The 22,185-nt window shown below is 49.3% G+C and overlaps 1 protein-coding gene across 1 annotated transcript in view; it reads left to right on the top strand.

Moving 5' to 3' along the window:
- LOC142579082 (glutaredoxin domain-containing cysteine-rich protein CG31559-like) overlaps nt 1–22,185 on the top strand; it is a 143,094-nt gene that overhangs the window by 115,972 nt on the left and 4,937 nt on the right. Inside the window, exons 2-3 of the mRNA XM_075688939.1 lie at nt 10,006–10,242; nt 21,745–21,810. Of these exons, the coding sequence (XP_075545054.1) occupies nt 10,006–10,242; nt 21,745–21,810 (303 nt within the window). The remainder of the gene's footprint in view (nt 1–10,005; nt 10,243–21,744; nt 21,811–22,185) is intronic.

Raw genomic sequence — 22,185 nt, forward strand, 5'->3', positions numbered from 1 at the left:
TTTTGACTCGAGCCCGTACGCGACAGTGAAGCAAAAGGACACGAAATAAACCTGTCTACTTATTGGCAGCTGAAGCTATAGCTTTTCACCTGCTGGCGATTATACGTTCAGTGTCGGCCGCTTAAATTACGAATGCGTTTTGCTTTGTTGGGAACACGGTGTGGAGGAGGGGGTACTGGCGTTGACTGTAACATTGTTAATTACAAGGTCCTCGCTCTCTGTTTTTCACGGATTCGTGGCCCTATAATTGTGAGTGATGTAATGGCGTAACGTGACTGCCAGTCGTGCGTGAGCGTCGTCCTTTTGGTTTCTTGCTTCGGAGGGCGGCTGCAGAATGGAATTTGAGACTATATTTAGAACGCTCGCGCTGGTCGTCTAATTTCGTCAGTGGCAATGAAACAGCAGTGCGTTGCAACCATAGTTTGACATTCTGTTACCGATCTTCTCTCAAGCGGTGCTGCGCTGAACCAGTGCGGGGGGTTTGTTGATGCTTTTTAACGTGCACTCAGTGTGAAGGGCAGCTGAAGATAAGCAGCCGACGAAGGCTTGCTACAGGCGTTGCGTGTATATCTACGGAAGTGTGCCTACGATTAACGTCCGGCAACGCTTGCTTGTTGCGTTTAAAACAAGCGTGCACTTCGCGCAAGGACGAACGAAAAAACGCACTTTCGTCCTCGTGCAAAGTTTGCCATATAAACGTGCGAGTATGAATTAGCTCAGTCCGGCAACGCATTCTTCTAAACATTTGCTTTAAAATACGCGCGAGTGTGCGTAGGTCATGTAATACGCCGGTTAGCTAACCGTTGGACTATTAGGGTTACAGAATGGATACCAAGAGAAGGGAGGCGCAGTCGAGGGCGGCAGAAGACTATGTGGAGCGATGAAATTAGGAAATTTGCGAGCGCTAGTTGGAATCAGTTGGCGCAGGACAGGGGTAATTGGAGATCGCAGGGAGAGTCCTTCGTCCTGCAGTGGACATAAAACATTATGATGATGATGATGATGATGAGTGTTTGCGTTAGGGTGGGGGCGGGGGTGTTCGTATGTATTTGTGTTCGCGTGCCCTTGTGCGTTGTCGTGCTCGCGTGCGTTTTGTTTGCTCCTTGTGTTTGTTGTTTGTCGGCGCGAGAGTGCTTGTATGCATGTTTCTATGCATAAGCTTGATTAGCGTACGATTGAGCTAAAGCTACATTACCAATCAGGAAGATTCGTGCCCTTTAGTTGAACCTCAAAACAGCCTATACAAGGCACGAATTTATCTCATGCGCCGCTCGAATGTTCGATGGCACCCGAGGTCAAACCGATTGCCGACGTTACCTGTTAACGGGAATTATGCGGTAGACAATGTGGGCAGAACCGTTGCGGTAACCTGCACACTGCGTGTGCCGACGACCGTGACTTGTTGCGTGTGTGTGTGTGTTAGCGACAAAGCGCAGCCAAGCGGTTCGCCTTGTGTCTCCGGGAGCGCATAGCGGTGCGGGGGAGAAGCGAAAAATGGGAACATCCAACGCGGCGCGCCGCCGTGGCCGGTCGATCCCATTGGCGTAGAACGAGCGCGCGCGCACCACCACATCTCCCACGTGGCTGGGCGGCCAAAGCGTTCCGCGCTATTGTCTCCTCTTTCTGGGACGTCCCGGCCGCAGCGCTCGCGACTATACTGCAGCTTCACTGCAGCACCGCCAGTCTACAGCTGCGAGCACGCTGGCGCCGGAGGAGCCGTCGGCGAATCTGCGTCCTCTCTATCGGACTCAAAGAGTGTCTCTTGATAGCTGTGCGTGGGTGTAGTGCAACCGAAGTGCCGGCAAGAGGCAGAACAGTTGGGACAGGTGTCGGCCGCTTTCCATCCGATCTCTTATACCGGCGTTGGCACATCTTCTCTGGTCAGTTATGGTATTCCTTGCTTCCGTGGCGCAGTGCTTACCGGCGCTTATACGCTCGTAGAGGTAGCTTGGCGACCAGTTTACACCCGTGGTGTTGCGGACACCGCTGGTCGTTGTCACATCTTCTACGCGGGTTGCAAACATTCGCGATACTTTGCATTTGCCTCCTGTGCGTTCTGGTGTATGTTCCATTACCTCAACGCCTTGCTTAATCGGTGGCTCGTGTACTGTCTTCTCTACGAACAGTGCGATCGTCAGTAACGTGCCAGGGCAGCCAGTAGTGCTCTTCAGCAACGCACCACATATTTTCACTGCGCGAAAGCAAGAAAAACCTGTGTTGCGCGGTACTTTGTTCCTATGTCGCAGCTTTCACTCTACTTCTCTCCAACAGCATCTGCGCGCCGCACTTCTGGCATTCTGTAGTTTCATATTTATTGTACATTTTGTTGAGCTCACTCGTAGAAATATGACGATATTGCTTAAGCGTTTCAAGAAGTGCCTTCATCATTCACGTGAGATATAACCTTTTCCCCGTCGATCCGTCACTCCCTCATTTTGGGTCGTCCTAACGGCAGCTTTATTCGGTGCACTTTGCACAGAAACCGTTTCTAGCAACAGCCCATTCTTCAACATACCTGTCTCTCGGCGTTTGCGAGCGCTGTCACATCGACTCCGCTTCGTGTATTCTCTGTGCTTCGTTCACACATCGTTCCGAGTTTACCGCGGTGCCAGCGCAGCTTATGCCGTAAGATCCTCCTTTCCACCGTGAGCTACGCAGAGTCGCGGTGTTTCAATCCAATTTACTAGTGCATAACGCTTCAACCTGGCTTGGCACCTTTGACTCGTCATGGGAGTGAGGGTGAGTGTTTACTTTCACTTATGCATTCTCTCAATATGTAGTCTACAGATCGAAGTGCACAGGGCATGCATTGCCAAATCGTGACCGGCAGCTTATTGCCATACCTGAAAAAGAAGTGCGCAATCATCGCGTTATACCGAACATGTGGGGCAGAAACTTGGTGACTAACAAAGAAGACTCTGGAGATAAGGACCGCGCAGCGAGCGATGAATTATGGTGACCTTGCAGCCTACGTCCGGGACGGATACCTGCCGCCTAAACACGGGCATATATATCTTGCGTTTTCGCCGTTCAAGAGCGCGTCTCTGAAATTGTTCCGCAAAGGGAGTCCCCGTCAGAGGTGCCTCTCGCTTTTCCGCAGCCTGTGACGCCTTCCATGGTGACGGGTGCTCCTTTCAACCGCACTAATGACGGCGGCGGTGACAGTCGTGCCTCCCGGGAGAAAGGACCGCCGTCGTTCACAGTGAACGCCCGAGCGTCCCGCTTTCGTCCGCGTATAGCACTGTGCGTGTGTGTGTGTGCACACGTTTGTGGTGGCTGAAGTCGTCGGGGCGGGGAGACGCGAAGAGCCGTCGCCTTCTCGGTCGTGACTGAGCGGTTGGGTCGTTGTCGTCGTGACTGCTGTTAGTAAACAAATGGCACTCCTCGCCCGTCTGACGTCCCGCTGCGATGAATGTGCTTCACGGGCGTCGTGCTGTGAACCTACGCGTACAGCCCGTCATGCGACTCGCCTTTGCTATAGCGCAATCGCATGCCTCCTCGTTACCTTTGCTTTCTCTCTCTTACGCTCTCTATTTGGCGGTGCTTGCTTGGTCGGGGGTCTTTGTCGCCTGAGAGATGTCGCATATCCATGCATGCGCTGTTCCTTCGCTACGAGTTGAGGCCCGCCGCCCAACACGTTACGAAATTGCGAGTGTACGAAAGACGAATGACGCGGACATAAGATATACCACTTCGGGCTTGGTAGTGTTGCAGTGCATCATCTTTTTTTTCCCCCGCTTCAGTATTAGTTGGCAGGTCGTGCTAGTATGATCTGTGCTGAAGCGTCCGCAGGAGACACGGTCGGCTTGGTAACGCAAAAAGGCGAGCACGCGCAACTTAGGTACCGAGTTTTTGTGAGAATTCCACACGAAGGTAAAAATATGAGTTGAGATCCTTCGTGCTGGTTCGCAATGTCGCGACTTCTTTTTTTCTGGCAACGGATTTGATTATCTCAAATTGACATGCTTTATATAGATCTGTCATCAGATTCATGTGTCATTCGCTGTACGATTTAGTCGTGCTTATATGCATTGACCATGTGGATATCTCAGCGAGACGTGTCATTCATAGCGGTCTTACGAGGAAGAAATTAAGCAGAAAGAATGCTTCTTAAACTTGTAATGCGCAGACAAGGGCGTGTGGTCAGTCCATCGTGTACGTCTTGTGGCTGCTGCGAGACACTTCAGCACCTTATATTTGAGTGTCCCGCTTTCAGTGCGCAGCGCATGTCGCTGGTGAGAGACTATCATCTGCTTGCCCTGCGGTGCGCAACACTCGACGAATGTTTGTACCCCAGTAGTGGTGCGTCTAAACGTGATCAGGCTTATCGCGCTCTACTTACTTTTCTAGAGTTAACTAACTTAGGTTCACGTTTGCAGCGTCGAAACTATTCTATTCAGCATTCTGTAGTAGCGTGACCTTCAATGACCGGCCCTACTGTGTGTGATCTGTACTGTGTGTTCTACTTTATTCTTTAGATTTGTCCTGTTGCTCTTCCTTTTCTCTTTCCTCCCGTCCTTCCTATCTTCCATTTCTGTGTTGCTGTCACCTCCCTTCTGAAGAGTATAGTCAGGCGTCGTGCCCCTTCCGGTGGTAGTTGTCAGCCTGCTCCTCGCCTTCCCTTTCTTGTTAATTGTATATATGTGTTCAAAACTAATAATTGCAAGCGAAAAAGAGCAGTTTGTAAGTTGTAATAGTTCTTAAATTTTTACAAGGAAAGTCAGTTCTTAAGCCCGAGGTCGCGGGTTCGACACCCGGCTTGGCGGCCGCATTCGGATGAGGGCGAGTTTTACATTTCTTGCAAGCACGTCAAATGACTCCAGGTGATGACTACTAATCCAGATTCTAACATTACGGCGACTATCACGCAGGGTGATATAATCCCTTCGATTAAATTGGTTTCTGAAACGCTTCAGGTTTCACCGGTGCGGCTACGAAGTCGCAGCGAACTGCTTTTCAACATGATACCCGGTAGTCCATTGGATTAGTGAAAGTGTGTATGACTCAAAAAAATTCTTCCCCTCACTAACTGCCTACCTTGGTTGCTTGCATTTCTTTAGTCTCCCGTGTTTCCTTTCCCTTCTTCCATATAAATGATACCGTACGCCGGGATAAAAAAAAATGGGGGGGGGGCGCATATATGGCTCGTATCTATGGTCATTTCACGTCATCTACTTCCTCAAACGGGCGAGACGGATGCATTTTCCGCCCTTTTAATTTAGATGAAATCTATAGTACTTGTTTCTTTATCTGCATCGCAGAACGAAATGTCCAATTCCAGAGACGGAAACAAGCGCTAGAAATCGGTCGTTTGCGAATGATAAAAAAGAAGAAAAAAAAAACTGCATCGGGCAACATTTCCGATTTCCTCTGCACTCGTTTATCGTCCGAATGCCAGTAATCAGCTAGCGCTTGATCATACAGCGGTGCGTGCTCACACCGGAACTGCCGACTCCTCGCTGCCCAGCCGCCCGCTTCCCCCGGCCCTTAGCTAGTCTATGCCTACCATAGCGGAAGTGGAATGGAGGGGGCTTAGCCGATCAGCGCCTCTCTCCTTGTGCCGTCGATTGTGCGCTCTCACTCCACACGCATCTCTCTCACTCCGTCAGCGTACACCTCGATCGGTATTTGTTCCTTGCGTGAGTAGTTTCTCGGCCCGTGCGCCCGATCGCAAAAAAATAAAATAAAATAAGAAAAAGTCGACCGCTTTGCCTCGCCATCATACCCTTCGTCTTGCTGCTCTAAACCTTCTTTTCCTGCCTCCTCCCTCCCCCGTTCTTTTCTGAGCCCGTTACGCGGTTATAGCGACGCGTGGGTATGATTGAATAGCTTGTTTGGCCGTGCCGCACGGTTATGTGGGCCCCACTGAGCCGTACCTATTACGCGCACCAGCGGATGCTTATTACGTTTTTTTTTTCTTTTCACGTGACGCCTGAGAGTATGTGCGTGGGACCGTTGATACGTAACCGCGCCGTGCCCATTTATACACTTCGGCTCGTTTATCGACTGACGGCTCCTGTCAGAGCTCCGTCGCCCTGTGACGTTTCTCCTTATCGACGGCAAGGATGGCTGGCCGGCTGGCTGTGTTGCTGCGCGCGCCGTAAACGCATTCTCCACGTTGCCGGCATATTCGATGCGACCGCTATGTATACCAAACGCTGGGGCTCTCCTCCCAGTTCGTTCTATGAAACGATTCGCTTTGATAGACTGTAGTTTACTGAGTGCGTGCCGGCCAAACGGTGCCATTGTCCCGGGCAGTTCATGTACCGAGAGAGAGAGACGGGTAAGAAAAAGAAATGCCGGGATAGGGACGATGTCTCTTCGTTTCCATGAGCACATGCGCCGCCACGTCTTTGGACCGGATCGTCTCGTGGCAGGACTATCAGAAGTTGGCTTTTCGGGTTGCTGAGTGTGTTTGGTAGCGCCATTCGGCGGAAGCTTTACATATTATTCCGGTTGTCTGCAGGGCGAGTGGTCGCCGAGACTGTTGAGTGGCCGCCGTGACAAGAGAGCTGGAGCTTGACAGCGCACGCGCAGTATATATGCATGAGAAAGGGGACATTTAAAAGAACGTTAAAACGTTCGAGACGCTGCGCTGTCCTTCGCTGTGCATAGTTTCCACGCTGACTGCTTTAAGCAAAAGTAACCGCTTCTCACGGAAGAATGAGTTGAGCGTTGTAACCGAAGCGTGTCCTGTCCAAGGAGACGTCGTTTATCAAGAAAAGTCTTGCTAGCGCCGACCGCAATGAGCTTGCGCCTCATGCAACCTGATGGACCTACTTCTGCCTATAGTAAGTTTCCTGCTTAGCATTTCGTCCCGTGCGGCCACTGAAGCGTTCACTTCGTCATTCCATTACGCTTATATACGCTTCCTCCTACACTCGTCTGCGATATTTTCCCTGATGTTCGGTGACCTGGTATGGAGCGAAGCGGCGTTTGACGAAGACGAGGAGCTTCGCCCAAACTTATGCATGCGCGCATACTTGTCTCGTTGGTTGGGCCTCTTTTTTTTACAAAAAATGTATAAAGTGAATGGAGGTCAGTTCAGGGTCCCCTCCCCGCACCCAATTCGGCCACGCGCGGTCCGCGCCCCTGCACTCGAGATTAGATGCGTATTCGCTGTGGCGTGCAGGGTCGCCGCTTCGTAAACTTTTGGAGTCAGACGAGCGTCTTCTGAAGCCTATTCACGTGATTTGGCAGCAGGAAATAAAATGCAGGAATCTGCTCATTCCGGGGCACTATTATGCACATTTTTGAACATCACCTTATTGTCTTACTCGCCATCTTGTCAACTCTGATTGAACCAGAGGGCTCCTGCGGCCTCTCTGATTGGCTCAGATTGCCGCAATTGCAGAATTCGACAATGTCAAGATCAGCACCCCTGGTCGCTTAGGAATAAGATTGAATGAATGATGCTCAGGAAGAATACTAGTGCAAAAGACTTGCGTTAGTCTGTCTCCCTGCCATTTTGTCGAATTCGCCATCTTGTCATCTCTGATTGAATTACACAGTGGTTGTGCCCTCCCTAATTAGCCCCAAAAACGCTAACAGGACAAATGTAGACAACGTGGCTGAATTTGTCAGCGCTCCGATCCTATAAACAAGCGCACCCATCAAGTTCAACGGCGACTGAACGGTAAACAAATTAACAGTGAAAAAGACGCCCCTTAAGAGCTTCTGAACAATTACATCGAACCATTGTGGTTAAATGTCCCGTTAGCGTTGGTAAAAGGCCTGCCTCTCTTATATACCGGTCACATAGCCAGATGCCAAATAGTCAGTTTAAGTGTACATACGGCCCTATGTCTTCTTTCTAGGTAGCACCAAATGTACGAGACCTGTCGGCCGATGTCTCGTAGCATTTAAAATAACATTAGTTCTCCCTAAGCCTACCTCGACACCTTCAAATACCACCCGTATAGCGGCCGGTCAGGTGCGCTGATGGCTACACCGTTTCCTCCTGGAAACTGCTCTCAGAACACCGTTCTGCTCTGTTTGAGGCGGAAAAGGCCCGTCCGGCACGCCTCCCCCCGCCCCCCCTTCTCTTCACCTACGGGCTCCCTTGCTTCGAGGTGTAGACCCCCTTGCACACCTCTTCCTGCCTACGGCATTCTTTTCTGTTTCGCGTTCCTTGGGGGAACGCCGAAAAGTTAATGGCGTCTTGCGACGATTTCGCCGGCCTGAGCGCGTATTCTAGGACTGCGCAGCTCAACTGGCTACAGACTTGTTTGTATACACACAGTGCGCAGCGGCGAGCTGTGTGGGGCTGCCTGCAGGCAGACAAGCCCGGCGGCTCCCATAGTCGCAGTGCGGCGATGGTGAACGCGGTCTTGAGAACGAGTTTACGCCGCCCGATTGTTTTTGTTTTGGCGGAGGAATGGCGCGCCTGCGCGGAATTACGCTTCGATGATGGCGCGTCAGTGTGTGCTTGTGTGTGCGTTGGTGTATGTGCGCGTGCGTGTGTGTGTTTAGAAAGAGGGGGAAGGGGTGCGTGCGCTGGGGGGGGGGGGGATGCGCCAACGCTGCGACAGCTTACTACAGACGCGCCGAGAAAAAGAGTTCATCTGTCTTAACTCCGCCAGGCGTAATGTAGCGTGCCCGGAAGTAGCATGTTCAGCGTGAAGATGCGACGTCCGTTTTCGCTTCGCTTGGCTCACTTGTCGACAGTCACCCTATAAATGTGTCGGATTCGAACTTGCCTATGGAATAATTCGAGAGAACAAAAAACAACCGCGCACGAAAGCTTGGCATAGAAGGCACGAATTTGGACAGCGAATGTAGTGCTCGCTTTCGGGATGAATGCTTTTTCTTAGAACGACCACTCCTTCAATGAAAGGTAGTCTAGTTGGCCCGTTCGAGAACTATCGCATATGACTGAAGCTGAAGGTTGCTCCGCGACACTCTTTTCGAGATTACATTTGGAGGCTATATAGGTGCGAAGGGTTGCTAGTATCAGATTCATCTATTTATTAGTGGTGTCTTATAGCTTCTGTCACACGGATGCTTCACAGCTTCTCTTCAACTCATCTTACGCTTGTTAGTCTGAAACTAGCTTTTAAAAAAAAGACGAAGTTGAATGCTTGAAATCATGAGCAAGGGGGAGCGAACGTGGGAAGCGTCAACCTATAAGCAAACGTTCTGACATGAGGACTCGTCTTCGTTAGGACAAAGTCATTCCTTGTTCACCCACTGTTCACCATGCTCAACGGGGTTTTGTTGTCACGACTTAATGTGGCAGAGCTTGTCGACACATCATAATAGAGTTCGCGAGAAAGGTTCGCAACTGAAATACGCTTGAAATACGGCAGAAAGAGAAGTTCTTAAAAAATGCACCGTATACATTTTCGCCCAATGCGCGTTCCTGTTCTCGTGTGTATTTTTGTTTCATAGATAACAGACAAAATTTGGCATCCACCTGCTTGTAACACAAGACTTTTGTCTTTGGGTGCTAATGCAGCTAGCCAAACCTACAGCCACATTACTGCAGTAATCTGGCTGAACCCTGAGGCTGCAAGCAGCCTCAGGGTTCTGTCCCTGAGGTTGCTTGCACGAAGCAGTTTACCCTGTAAACTTACCCACGGTTAGCAAAGGGTGACAAAATGACCTTAAGCCGCCGCACAGTTAGTTGTTTCCAGGTGACCGACGCGACAATTGTGTTGCAATACTTTTGACCCTTGTTGCTCTACAGCTTATGGCCTCTGGAAAGAAACTTCAGGACCACGTGCTTCCCGCAAGTGGCCTTTTGGCTGTAAGAGCTTTCTTTCTTTTTTTAAAAAAGCTATGGTACGACGCTATAGCTTTCCGATGAATGGACTACGGGCTTCCTTTTGGAACTTACTACTATACACGAACAGGCCATGCGAATGAAATACTTATTCTGTCGCGAGAATCCCGTCAGATTGAGGATTCTTGCAAAAACGAAAAAAAAAATGAATTCGAGCGTTTGGCCTACAGACTCGAGCGGTGCTTGTGTCCCTCAACTGTGCTCCTTCTTTGTCCGTGCAGCGCAACTACGTCCGCGAGGAGGAAGGCCGCGTGGTCCTCTACACGACCTCGATGGGCGTCATCCGGCAGACGTGGGAACAGTGCCGGCGCGTGCGGAACACGCTCCAGACGCTGCTGGTGCGCTTCGAGGAGCGCGACGTCTTCATGAACCGCACGCACCAGAAGGAGCTCATGGATCGCACGGGACTGCGGCATGTGGTCGTGCCGCAGCTGTTCGTCGAGGGACACCACCTGGGCGTGAGTGTGACGCGCATGCATATATAGCGCGCATGCGCATGCATTCGTGTATACGGCGCCGTGCCACCGCTCAGCGTCGCAGTCAAACCGAACCAAGCGGCGCCTCGTCGAGTACCGCGCCACGACGTACCACACCATACCATACCATAACGCACCGGCTGCAATGGCTCAGTGACTATGACGTCCTGCTGCTGATCACGAGGTCGCGGGTGCGATTCCCTGTAGCGGTAGCCGTGCTCCGATGCGGCGGAATGCAAAAAAGCGCCCGCATGCCGTTCTTCGTGCACGTGGTGCCCGATCACCCAAAGACCTCTACAGTATTAAAAAAAAAAAAGGTGGTAGTAGTTACTATCCGTAGTGTCACGCCATTTGCTACCTTAGTATAACTGCAGTTGGTATAACGATGGAGCTAGTAACATACTATAACTAAACAAGGCAGCCTTTGTTACCTATGATGGGTCTCATGCTCCCAATTCCAAACGCAGTTAGAGCCACTTGACTATGTACTGGAAATCGAAAATGGCTACCAAAGGTATGTCAAAACTATCTTCTCTTGTAAAGACGGATGTGAAAATTGTTATATCATCGCCTCTGCTGTACAGACCGGACCATCTGTGGCGGTATTCCAGAGTGGATCCGATATACGTTTTATAGAATGGGAACGAATTCGATTGTGCTAATTACATTCGGGAATGGTAGCTGAGGCCCATTAGTGACAGTCACTACGTTGTTTGGCCAGTACTGTTGCAAACTCTATCGTTGCGAACTGAAGTTGTACTAATTAATAATTCAATTATGAGGTGTTACGTGCCAAAACCACTTTCTGATTATGAGGCACGCCGTAGTGGAGGACTCCGGAAATTTCGACCACCTGGGGTTCTTTAACGTGCACCTAAATCTAAGCACACGGGTGTTTTCGCATTTCGCCCCCATCGAAATGCGGCCGCCGTGGCCGGGATTCGATCCCGCGACCTCGTGCTCAGCAGCCCAACACCATAGCCACTGTGCAACCACGGTGGGTTGAAGTTGTACTAAAGCAGCAAATAGTGACACCGGCTAGTAACAACTACGACCTTTCTTTTTCCTTTCTTTAAGAGTCTGTACTACGGCGTCCCTCGTAGGCCACGTAGCAGCTTAGGGACGTTAAAAACCCAACGATATCGTTTACCGTATGCCATACGACGCATACACCACACAAAAAAAAAAAAAAAAAAGAAGAAAGGGTACAGGTTTGGTGCAGGCTTAACTGAACGCATACAACAAAGTTCTTGTACTTGATGTTAAGCAGCGCGAAAAGACGCCGATGAAAAAGAAAAAAAAAAGACGCGTATGCACAGAAGTCTGGCCCTAAATCACGGAGCCAATTTCATGCGCCTTACGTTTCTTTCTTTCTATTTTTTTGTCCTCTCTATCTTTCCGCGCTGTTTATCATCGAGCATGTCGCGCCGTTTTGCCTATATACTAGCTGAAGTCCTCCTCGAAATAATGTAGTGGCTGCCTTTTCGATCTTTCTCGAAAAGGCTTACGGTGGTTGATATTCTTGGCTGGAACGAAATAACGCGAACGAGGAAAAGTGCAGCTTTTTATATACGCCCCCAGCGTTGCGCGCAGTATAGTCAGGCGTTTCACTATAAATTGACGCTCGTTGTATTCCTTCGTGTTCAGCCTCAGCCGAGCCTCGAACGCATCGATGTATCGTGGCAGCGCACGAGGAAACTGGCCGCGAAGAGAAAAAAAAGCCAAAAATGTGCGAGTATTAAAGGTGCCTCACGGGACTATTCACGGCGCATTAAATCTCAGTCCCAGCCGCCGCGTAAGCGCACTTTCTGGCTAATATATATATATATATATATATATATATATATATATATATTTATATATATATATATATATATATATATATATATATATATATATATATATATATATATATATATATATATATAATGTGTGTGTGTGTGTGTGTGTGTGTGTGTGTGTGTGTGTGTGTGTGTGTGTGTGTGTGTGTGTGAGAGAACATGGCCGCGAAGTGAGCTCACCGTCGACGGTGTGTCTAGAGTATACACGCGAATCATTTCTCCTCCTGTTCCTCATTATCATTATTATTTTTTTTACATATATTCCTACTTGTTAAAACCGGGCAGCAACGTTTTGGAAGCTAGTGCCGGTGTCGCTTATTCGAGAGCCGAGTCAACAGAGTTGTTTTCGTTCGTACGAAGGGGGCTCGGTATTTGACCTCTGGCGCTTATGTACTACATGTCATTACAGCCAAAGGTTCCATACGGAACGCAGGGGGCAATCACGAAAGTAGTTCTTGGCTGTATTAGCCACGAGTCATGACCCGTGGGCTGCCCTTTGAGTTATATAAAATAAATGGTTTTCTTTCTTTCTATTTTTTTTCTTGGCCAGTTGCCGGCTCCTCGGTTCACGTACGTGACGCACGGCCGCCGCCTTGGACGCGAGCGGCGCTGCATAGCACTCGCAGGGCCAATTAAGTACACATGTAGACAATTATCCAAGAACGTAGCCCGAGGCGTGGCCGCTCGCTCCGTTAGCTCAATTGGTAGAGCGCCGCACGAACGGGTAATTCAGATGGTGGGCTTCGACTCCCACCGGTTGCGAGTCGTCCACTTTCATTTCTCTGTACTTTATTGCTACGTTTCATTTAAACGCAAGAATGAATCTCTATTGTGATACATCTGGCTTCTTTGTCTGTTTCCCCGTATGGTTGTGAACAACAAAGATTTGAGCCTCTTGGGTCATCTCATTCTCCTCGAGCGTTGTACTCATTAAAGTGTTTCACGCTCTTCTTTCTTAATTAGACAGATCTGAGCGCTCTGTAGACCGCCTGCAGACAAACTATTCTGTCTCTCCATAGACTTTCCTTTTGAATGCTAAAAATAGACGTAAAATAGACGTTGTACAAGCAACAACGATTCATTAGAAGTATGAGATCATAGGTACATGGTCATTCTATGTATGGTCTGCGGAAAGTCAATGGAATATACGCGGCATTTATGGGTTACCTGTAAACTTTATAGATAAATATGTGGCGTCAGGTTTCTTTGGATTATCAAAAATACTATTTGTCTGCGCGATACACACAGAGCTTGGACTCTATAAATAAATGGTCCGTAGAAATGTCTGCACGCACTAAATAGAGGAACTACAAGTGTTCGTGTCTGAGCAAATTTTTGAAATTTTATCCCGCGTGGTTGCATCGGAAAAACTAGTTTGCCCGTATACAACGAGCGTACAGGCATTTATATGAAGTATCAGTAGACCGATTATAATGAATTTTTTGGGCTGTTAGTCGTGCTACGACCCCCGCCCACTAATACTGTCTGACTTTCAGCCAAGTGCCTCTGATTTCTGATAACTTATTGTCGATGCATACTCTGTAGGTTGTATATGGACGAAAATTTCTATAAGGAACCGAAGTTCTGGTCTCTAGGATATCTATCACCTATGTATAAACGTCGACAGGCACACTTTATTTTAGACATCATACTTCATTAGATTCCTTAAATAAGTTTTTTTGTAGACACCTATAGCATGTCTACCGACACTTTAAGACGTATTTACGGTATTTGTGCATTTTACTAATACATGTGATCTATAGCGACCACAGTGCTGCACGTCTCAAGCATGACGGAGGCGTGCTTGATGACGAAGCGGCAAAGAGGGCAGCCACTGCGCTGTGGCCTGTAATTGTTACAGCGACGGTTGAACGCGCGCGTGCGGCCATAAAACAGAGCGTCGTGGAAAGCTTCGGCGCGATGGTCCGTTTTTGCGCTTAACGATTCCTATCGTTTCCATCCTGGAAGCCTCGGTGGCACAGTCTGTAGCGAAAGCGTTCACTTCGATGGCCGAGAAAACCTCCGGCTTCGGCCACTGCCGGTAAAAAAAGATTAGAATCGCAACAGACTCCTCGCAGACCTGGCGGGAGCGTTTGCTGTCGCTCGAGGCGTTGCTTGTGTCGCATCTGGGATGCGCTGGTTTCATTACAGCGGCCTGCGCTGACGTCATGGCTGGAGTTTTCATTTCCGCTGTGTGCGTGGCGCTGTAACCATGGCAGCGACGCCATCACTTTCCAGTGCAACTGGCTGCGCGACGAAGCCTGTAAAACGAACTGTGTGTCTTGAAAAAATTGGCGAGTACACAAGCAGGGGGAACAGAGTAACCGAAGAAGTTGGTCGTTTATAAATGATCTGCTGCGCTAGAACGGCTCAAATATTGAAGGCTACATTTTACAAAAACTTACATGTTATTTTCACTGTTGTAGATTGCATGTACGGAGTTGTCGTATGGCGAGGTCACTAATGTAGATAAACATAGAGAGAACGAGATGAAATACATGGAGGCTAACAATCTGAGTTTCCAGTTTGCGGCACTGCACTGCGAAAGAGAAAGCCCGGAAGCCGTTTTCGTTATAGAAAAGGAGAGGGGGGGGGAAGGCAGGGAGGTTAGACGGATGCTAGTTCCCGGTTTGCTACCCTGCACTGGGGTGAGGAAGCTAAAGGTTGGAAATAGGAGAGACAGAGAGAGAAAGAACAAGGAAAGATTAACAGGAAGGGATTTCCAATTAGAGGCGTTCACACGGGCCGGTGGTCGTCCAACTGATTGTGCCAGTGCAGTGTGCCGAGACAATCGCTTTCCGTTTTCATTATAGGCGGTCGTACAGGCCGGTGGCTTGAAAAAAAAAAGTTTTGCTTGCGTGTCCTTCTGTTTTGATGAGTCCCCTTGATGCTATAGAATTCCCTCTTCCACTAAGATAGTTAAGTGCTGAATAAGCTTATGAGAAGGGGAGGGGTGTGTGTACGTGTGCGTGTGTGTGTGTGTGTGTGTGCGCGCGCGAGTGTGTGCGAGTGTGCGTTTTACAAGGCACGAATCGCCGCGACCATTTGGCACCACTGAATCAAAAGGTAAATGCCAAAGGGCCCTTAGACACAGCGTGTCGTCACTGTTCCCAAAGCACAGCAGGCTGTCCACTTCGGCAGCACCCTTCTTGGGGGCCTCCGCTCGCCGCGCGCTTTGTCCAGCTCGGAATTCCGGCCGCGAGGTCGACAATTACGGGACGAGCCGACGGCGGCAGCAGCTCGAGCGAGGCGGCTTTTAACGGCTTCGCAACCGAGCCAAAATACGAGGCTGCTGCCTTCAGCTTCAGCAGACAACGCGAAGCCCGGGCATTTTTCTTTTCTACAGGGTACGTAGACGAACTCGCGGGAAGGGCGATCCTGGCCCGGCACCCATGTTGTCGTCCGCGCGCGTGCCAACCAAGCGCACAGCCAAGCGTGAACAGCCGGCGGCGCAAGGGTCATTCACGAGAGGCTCGCGTACAGCGCTGACCATTTAGGCGCCCCCGGCAGGGAACTACCCCCGCCAGGGAGCCCTGTAACGCACGGTTCAACGACCCCGGGCAGTTGACCGGTCAACGGTGGTGGCGGACGGGCGGCGTTGTTTTTGCCGCGACCTCCTCCGTCATCTCTCCGGCGCAGCGTGCGTGCGTCAGAGGCAACTTTCTCGTTCGGCTCGCGCGAAACTGTAGCGACGGCTTTGATCGCCGGTTCCGTGGGTCGGTCTGTGTCTCGACTCGCGGCGGTGTATCGCGTCACGGCGAGAGCGAGATGTGCGGTTATACGAGAGAAAGTGGAACGAACGAAAAAAAAAAAAAAATCGCGCAAGCACGAGAGGTCAGCACGAACACTTTTTTTTCTTCTTTTTGTACGTTTGTTTCGTGCTCAGCTGCGTTGCCGAACAGCCGTGAACCGATTCACATTACAACGCCGGCTCTTCTAAAATGTGTGGTTAATAGGACAGTCAGACGTGTTGAAGTAAACGAGAACACGAATGATAAATAAACTAGCGAATGTAGTGAACTGCAAAGGCTCATTAAAAAGAAGACGGTGACAAGTGGTTCGACGATGGTGACGACGGCACGACGTCGATAACGATGAGAGTGACTGCACGATGGGAACTTGCACGTCTCCAACAGGAAAGGAATTGCATTCTGATTGGGGCAAATGGCCTTCTTTCCTGGCGACTTCCTTGGACCACACGTGAAGCTAACAACCAGGGATAGACGTCGCAAAAACTGGATAGGCTCTACAGTTATCACTGCAAAAGCGAGCAGAAAGCGACGACTCCGACCAAAGCACTGGACCGACATGCTATAAAGGAGGTTTTGAAGAAACCATCGTCCGTGCCTTTAGTGCAGCATACTGGACAAGTAAGCGTAAAATAGGTTTAGAACCGCTTCAGATTGTTGGCACCGCAACATATGAGGCACTCGCCGCTCTTGCCACCCCGTCAGCAAGAGTGAGAGTGACTCGTCCTGAAGACCGCGTGTGCAAGACAACAAGATCGTGTATAGGTGCTCGCCTGCAGCGTCCTTATGTATGCCCATCGATGCTGCTCGCCGTGCCCCTTTGCAAACGCGTCTGACCTTTCAGGAATCTGGCGTTCCAGAAATAGCATCACTTTCGGCGGCATTTGCGTTTTTACAACGGTGCGAGGGTGCGCGCCGATTCTTCGTTCGGATCGGGGCCACAGGGCAGTCCGATCCAGGCACGATGTGGTAAGGGCGAAAACAAGGATAGTGTTATACTTCACTTTCTTTTGACGTTGCGGTATTTGTACCGTAGTATACAGCATGGAAGGACATACAGAGAGAACAACATCCTTAGGTACAATACGAAGGTATACAGCCCCGGGCTCTACGCTTCAGGAGGCTGGCGTCAAGCTTCTTTCTAAAACCTTTTTTTTCCCTGTTCGTGCTCATGATAAGACGGAGAGCGATGGCACGCCAGTGACTAGGTTCAGATTATTTCGCATTCGCGAAACTTATCTGGGACACGCGTTCGCACGTACGTATACGCGCGTGTGTGCTCGCCTGGTGCGGCTCCACCCTGAGATATATGAAGTGCGGTCGCCCTTCCTTTTGGCCTACATGCCTATTAGTGCCACCCTTGTATAATGGGCCCGTATTAATGGTCTCGTGTCGAAGACTCTAAATTCGGCGCGTCCGCATTCTGCAACTCAAGACCTCGCGAGGTCGCCGAGGCAGCTTTATTGATACGAAAATCAATCGGCAGCTGGCAGAATACAGTGACAGGTATAGAAAGGATTCAACAGGCAAGCACTGACCCTTAACGGTGATTTGACTGAGAGCGCTTGACCTTAAACATAATGCTGCCTGCCCTGAAGATAAGACTGAAAGCAAACGACATTATAAAAAAAAATGTGGCGCTGGGTGAGAGTTACGCTGACCGTAGTGGGACGGTATGAACACTTTATATTGACGCACAAGTCCCGGGACCTGCGCGTCAATAATAAATAACGATTCGCGCCAGGTAAACTTTCGGGTCACGCGCGGCACACGTGCATCAGCGTGACGTAGCGTTCTTGAAAAAAAAAAGAAAGTAGCGAGCGCAAAGCGTTAAAGAAAGGAAATACATGCCAATTATTGTTTGGTACAAGATAAGCCGCCAAGTGCATGCAGGTTTGTTAACAATGGAAGTCGTTCAGACGTAGGTAAAGAATACTGGCTTTTTATCTCCTAATAGGTATGGCACCCCTGGAGGATTCCTTTATTTCATCGCTAGCCTTCGTGCTCTTAATGAGGACGTCTGCGACGTACAGCACATCATTACCAATTGGCGTTGCTTTGGATTCTCTTATTTGTCTCTTCGCTGTGGCATCAGAAATATTATATGCGCCTATTAGAGTCGGCGTGTGGTTAAGGTATTATAAAGCAGATTTTTTTAAAACAAAAAAAAACCCGCACTCAAGTTTCCCACGTAGGGAGGCCCAGCCTTACAATATTGTGACGGGCGCAAAATAAAAAAAAATAAATAAAACGAATTGCCGCTTGCACGTTGCTACACAACCAGGTTATGTAATGTAAGAACTGGCGTAAGAGTGTGAAACAGTGTTCATAATTTCTACAGCAAAAGCTACCAAGACTAAAAGGATGATGATATCCGGTTTTCTAGAGCAAAGGGAAACTAAAAGGTGACACGAAATGACACGCCGTTTGGTGTCTCCCTTTCCTCAGTGGCTATGGTGTTGGGCTGCTGAGCACGAGGTCGCGGGATCGAATCCCGGCCACGGCGGCCGCATTTAGATGGGGGCGAAATGCGAAAACACCCGTGTGCTTAGATTTAGGTGCACGTTAAAGAACCCCAGGTGGTCAAAATTTCCGGAGTCCTCCACTACGGCGTGCCTCATAATCAGAAAGTGGTTTTGGCACGTAAAACCCCAGATATTATTATTGTCTCCCTTTCGTCTTCGTAGTTTGTGCTATATAGTAATTGTGACTCGATGCCAACTATAGCCAAACTCACCGCTCTCATAAATGTTTAGTATTGCGTGCCCCTCGGTCTCGCACCTTGCATACGACGCGTAAGCAGACTTCAAGCAGCTCACTCGTTTGTCATCGTCCTTACTAGCACAAGCAAACGCATACATCGAAAAGATCAATCGCGTCGGCAAACGTAGAGGAACCAAGAATTAAAAACCAGTTTTCTTCCGTCCACGCTTGCCGTTCCGCCAAATCGTTGTTACACGCACCATTCACCTGTCCGCGAATCAATAATCAGAAAAAAAATGTAACGTTTTGTTATTTTTCTTTTCTCTCGCCTCACTGACGTATACACGAATGTACGTATGTGCCAGGATTTCCGTGTACACGCGTATTCTCGCGATTCCCTTGTCCAAGAGAAAAAGCCTGCAAGTTCGCGGAACCGATCGGCACTTGTGCACTGTAGTATACAGCCGAGCTTCAACAGAACAAGATTGAAAAAAGAGAACATGCGTTCGCCATATTCTCAGCGCTATACACGCATTTCTTTTGTCCGCCCCAGAGCGGCCGCCAGCGTGTTTGTCGAACATCACGATTACTCGACTAGTCAGTGCTGCTCGCCGGCCGGGCACCATTTAATTTCTCTTTCGAGCGCCCCATTTCGCCGTTTCGCTCGCTGCCGGCTTTGTGAGTTCTATTCTTAATATACTGCCGGCCGAACGGCATGTACGAGACCGACGCAGCTTTTTTGCGCTCTCCTTCGCGCATTACCTTCCGCTGCGTCGATTTTCCTTCTTCTTCATCCTTCCAAGATCCTTTTCCTCTCCTTGTTTGGGCATCTCGTCCATTGTGTGCCGGCTCATTTTTCTTCTCGCACGCTCTTCTTTCTTCGCCATTTAAGCACTGAAGCTCGCGCGCCTTACCGGGCGTATGGGTGTACGACGTATGCAGTACACCGTGAGGGGCGGAGCGTATATCGGTACCGCGCTTCCGAAAACCAGGAAGTCCGTCCCGGTTGCTGCCGCTGGCCGCGCCACTGTTCCTCGGTCGCGCCATTGTGTTTGCGCGCGCGTGCCCTGCGCGCCAGACAACACTGGAGACCGACTTCTTTTCTAAAGCGAGAGGAGCAAGAAGAAGACGTCGTCTAGAAAGAGAGATATAGAAAGAGAGAGAGAAAAAGAAGAACGGCCTTTAAGGTAAAACGAAAAGGACATGGCTTCGAGGGAAGACTGCCCAGAAGAGGGAGGGAGAGGGCGGAAGAACACAACAGGAAGATGATAGCTCCTCCTAACGGCCGGTGTAAGCAAGTTCTCGAGCAACGTAGATTGAGACGTGAACACGAGATCCTCCGAACAAAGGAGAATAAATGTGGCCGCAGGGAGCGCAGTCTCTGGTTCCGGGGTTGACGTGCAACACGGTTTGTGTTGTGTGTGCGGAAAGCTTCGTTGCAGAACGGAAACAGCGGCGTCCAACCAGCGACGTGGGCCTTGTGCATTCCTTTTTGAAGCGTAGCGCCGTTTAAAAAAGAAAAAAAAAGTGCATATAATAAGAACGAAAAAAAAAAGTCTGAAATCTGCTCGAAAGGACTGCGGTATCGTACACGGTCGCCTCTTCCTCCCTTTGTGTGGTTTTAGTTGACTGGCACAGCCAGGTAGCACGGCCCGAGAACGACATTAGTGTCGTTCTCGGGCTCATTTCCGTACGTGGTATATATACGTGGTACGTGGTCATCGCGGCTTAGCTGCGCAGTCACGAACACAGATGTAGAGGGAAGATGGACTCTAAACAACCCTTCAGTCGCGTTCAAAAGAAGGGCTCGCTTCGAGCTTCACCGAGCTGGAACCTCTTACGGCTCGACGATGCTTTCTTTGTACGAGGCCTTCGTGTATAGTATCGGCAGTCCATCCTGTCGCCAGCCTATATGACGCTCATTAATAAGAACACATAGTTTCGTTCCTTCTTTTTCCTTTTTCTTTTTTTACTCTTCCCGCGGTCCTCGCGAGAGCACACCTGCGGCTCCTTGAAAGATGCAGTCCTTGGATTTTTCTGACTGGTCATTATCAAAATAGCGCAGACCTCGTTCTTTAATCCACTCGCATATAATCAGCACGGAAACCTTCACTCGGAGCTCTTCATCTACATCCTGTGGTTATTTCGACAATTAAATGAAGAAGAAAAAACGCTTTCATTTCCGTTTTCCATAGTTTGGCTTTTAGTTTAAACACCTTTTCCGGCGCCCTTTAATTTAAGTTTAGGTATACAGGTACTGGGGCCCTCGAGAGCACTCTCTGTGACTACTTGAGTGCGAAACAATTCTCGTGCCTTGTTTTCGCTGGCAGCTTAATGTACAACAGCTTAAAGTAAAATTTATATGCCTCCTTGGTCACCGCAGTTTTCGTCTCTTCGGAACGACCTGTGTGTACGACGTCATTCAGGATAATGAAAACTGGTACAAAGCGCAGCTAACTTATGTAATATCGTAGCCACCCCTATCGGTAAAGAAATCCGCACACGTTAGGGACGCACCAATCTGAACTGCGTACAGCTGCGCGTATTGATAGCTCATTTGCGCAAATTTGCCATGTATTTCGTGCCAGCTTAAGTGAGCTGGCAAGCAGCTTATACAAGTGTTAAAATCCGCATCTAAAGATTGAATTTGGCATGTATGATTTGATGTTGTCATCAACCCACCGCAGCAGCTCGGTGTCTATGGCGTGCATCTTGATGAGCTTCGATGGTTTTATCTGTGCCGCGGCGGCCTCATTCCGATGGGCCTCATTCCGATGCAAAAAACGCTCGTGTATTGTGCATCGAGTGAGTGCACATTAGAGGACCCCACGTGGACAAAATTAATTCGGAGCTCCCTTTTATGATGCGTCTCGTAATCAGACCGGAGCTTTGGTTCGCAGATCCCCAGAATTTAATTTTTAATATTGTCATCAGTGTTACCACATTACAAAAATAAAATATACGTACGCGCCTACACCCAAACTGTATATGGGCAAAACGCGCGAACTTATGTATTTCGTCCTTGAACAATCTAAAGGCAAGGTGCTCCTCCCAGAGTTACGCCCTATGCCGAAAAAAAAAAAGGAAACGTCCAGCATTAGAGCGTGTGCGACGCCATTATGCATGTCGTTCAGTTGTTGAGATTGTAAATGCACTGTCTTTACACCCGTTTCCTCTTGTTTCGCCTGCAGGGAGCGGAAACAGTGGAGCGCCTGAATGAAACCGGTCAGCTCAGGCAGATGCTCAAACCGTACAAGGTAAGCCATATATGCGATTTATTGAAGACCTCGTTCTTGTGTGCACTGAGTGCGTTCCGAAATGAAAAAAAAAATGGCCGACGTCAATCTTGCCTCACATTTCTTATAGCCCGCAGCAGGGTCTTCAGCTATTGCGAGCTGCTCTAATTTAATATGTCATAAAGGTTGGAATAACGGTGGTCGCCTTCATCTCGAAACAAAACGGCGTGCAAAAACGCGAGGACGGTTAGAACAAGTGACGCACACCACAGGCGCTGATTCGTAACTGAAGGGTTGGTTGAATCAGTCACACAAATGTAAACAAGCACACAAGTATATACGGGAGATGAGTTGCCGCGGCCTTCTAAATCAGCTGAAGTTATGAAAATATTTGCT

Source organism: Dermacentor variabilis, chromosome 4 (assembly GCF_050947875.1).
Source record: "Dermacentor variabilis isolate Ectoservices chromosome 4, ASM5094787v1, whole genome shotgun sequence".
Lineage (NCBI taxonomy): Eukaryota > Metazoa > Arthropoda > Arachnida > Ixodida > Ixodidae > Dermacentor > Dermacentor variabilis.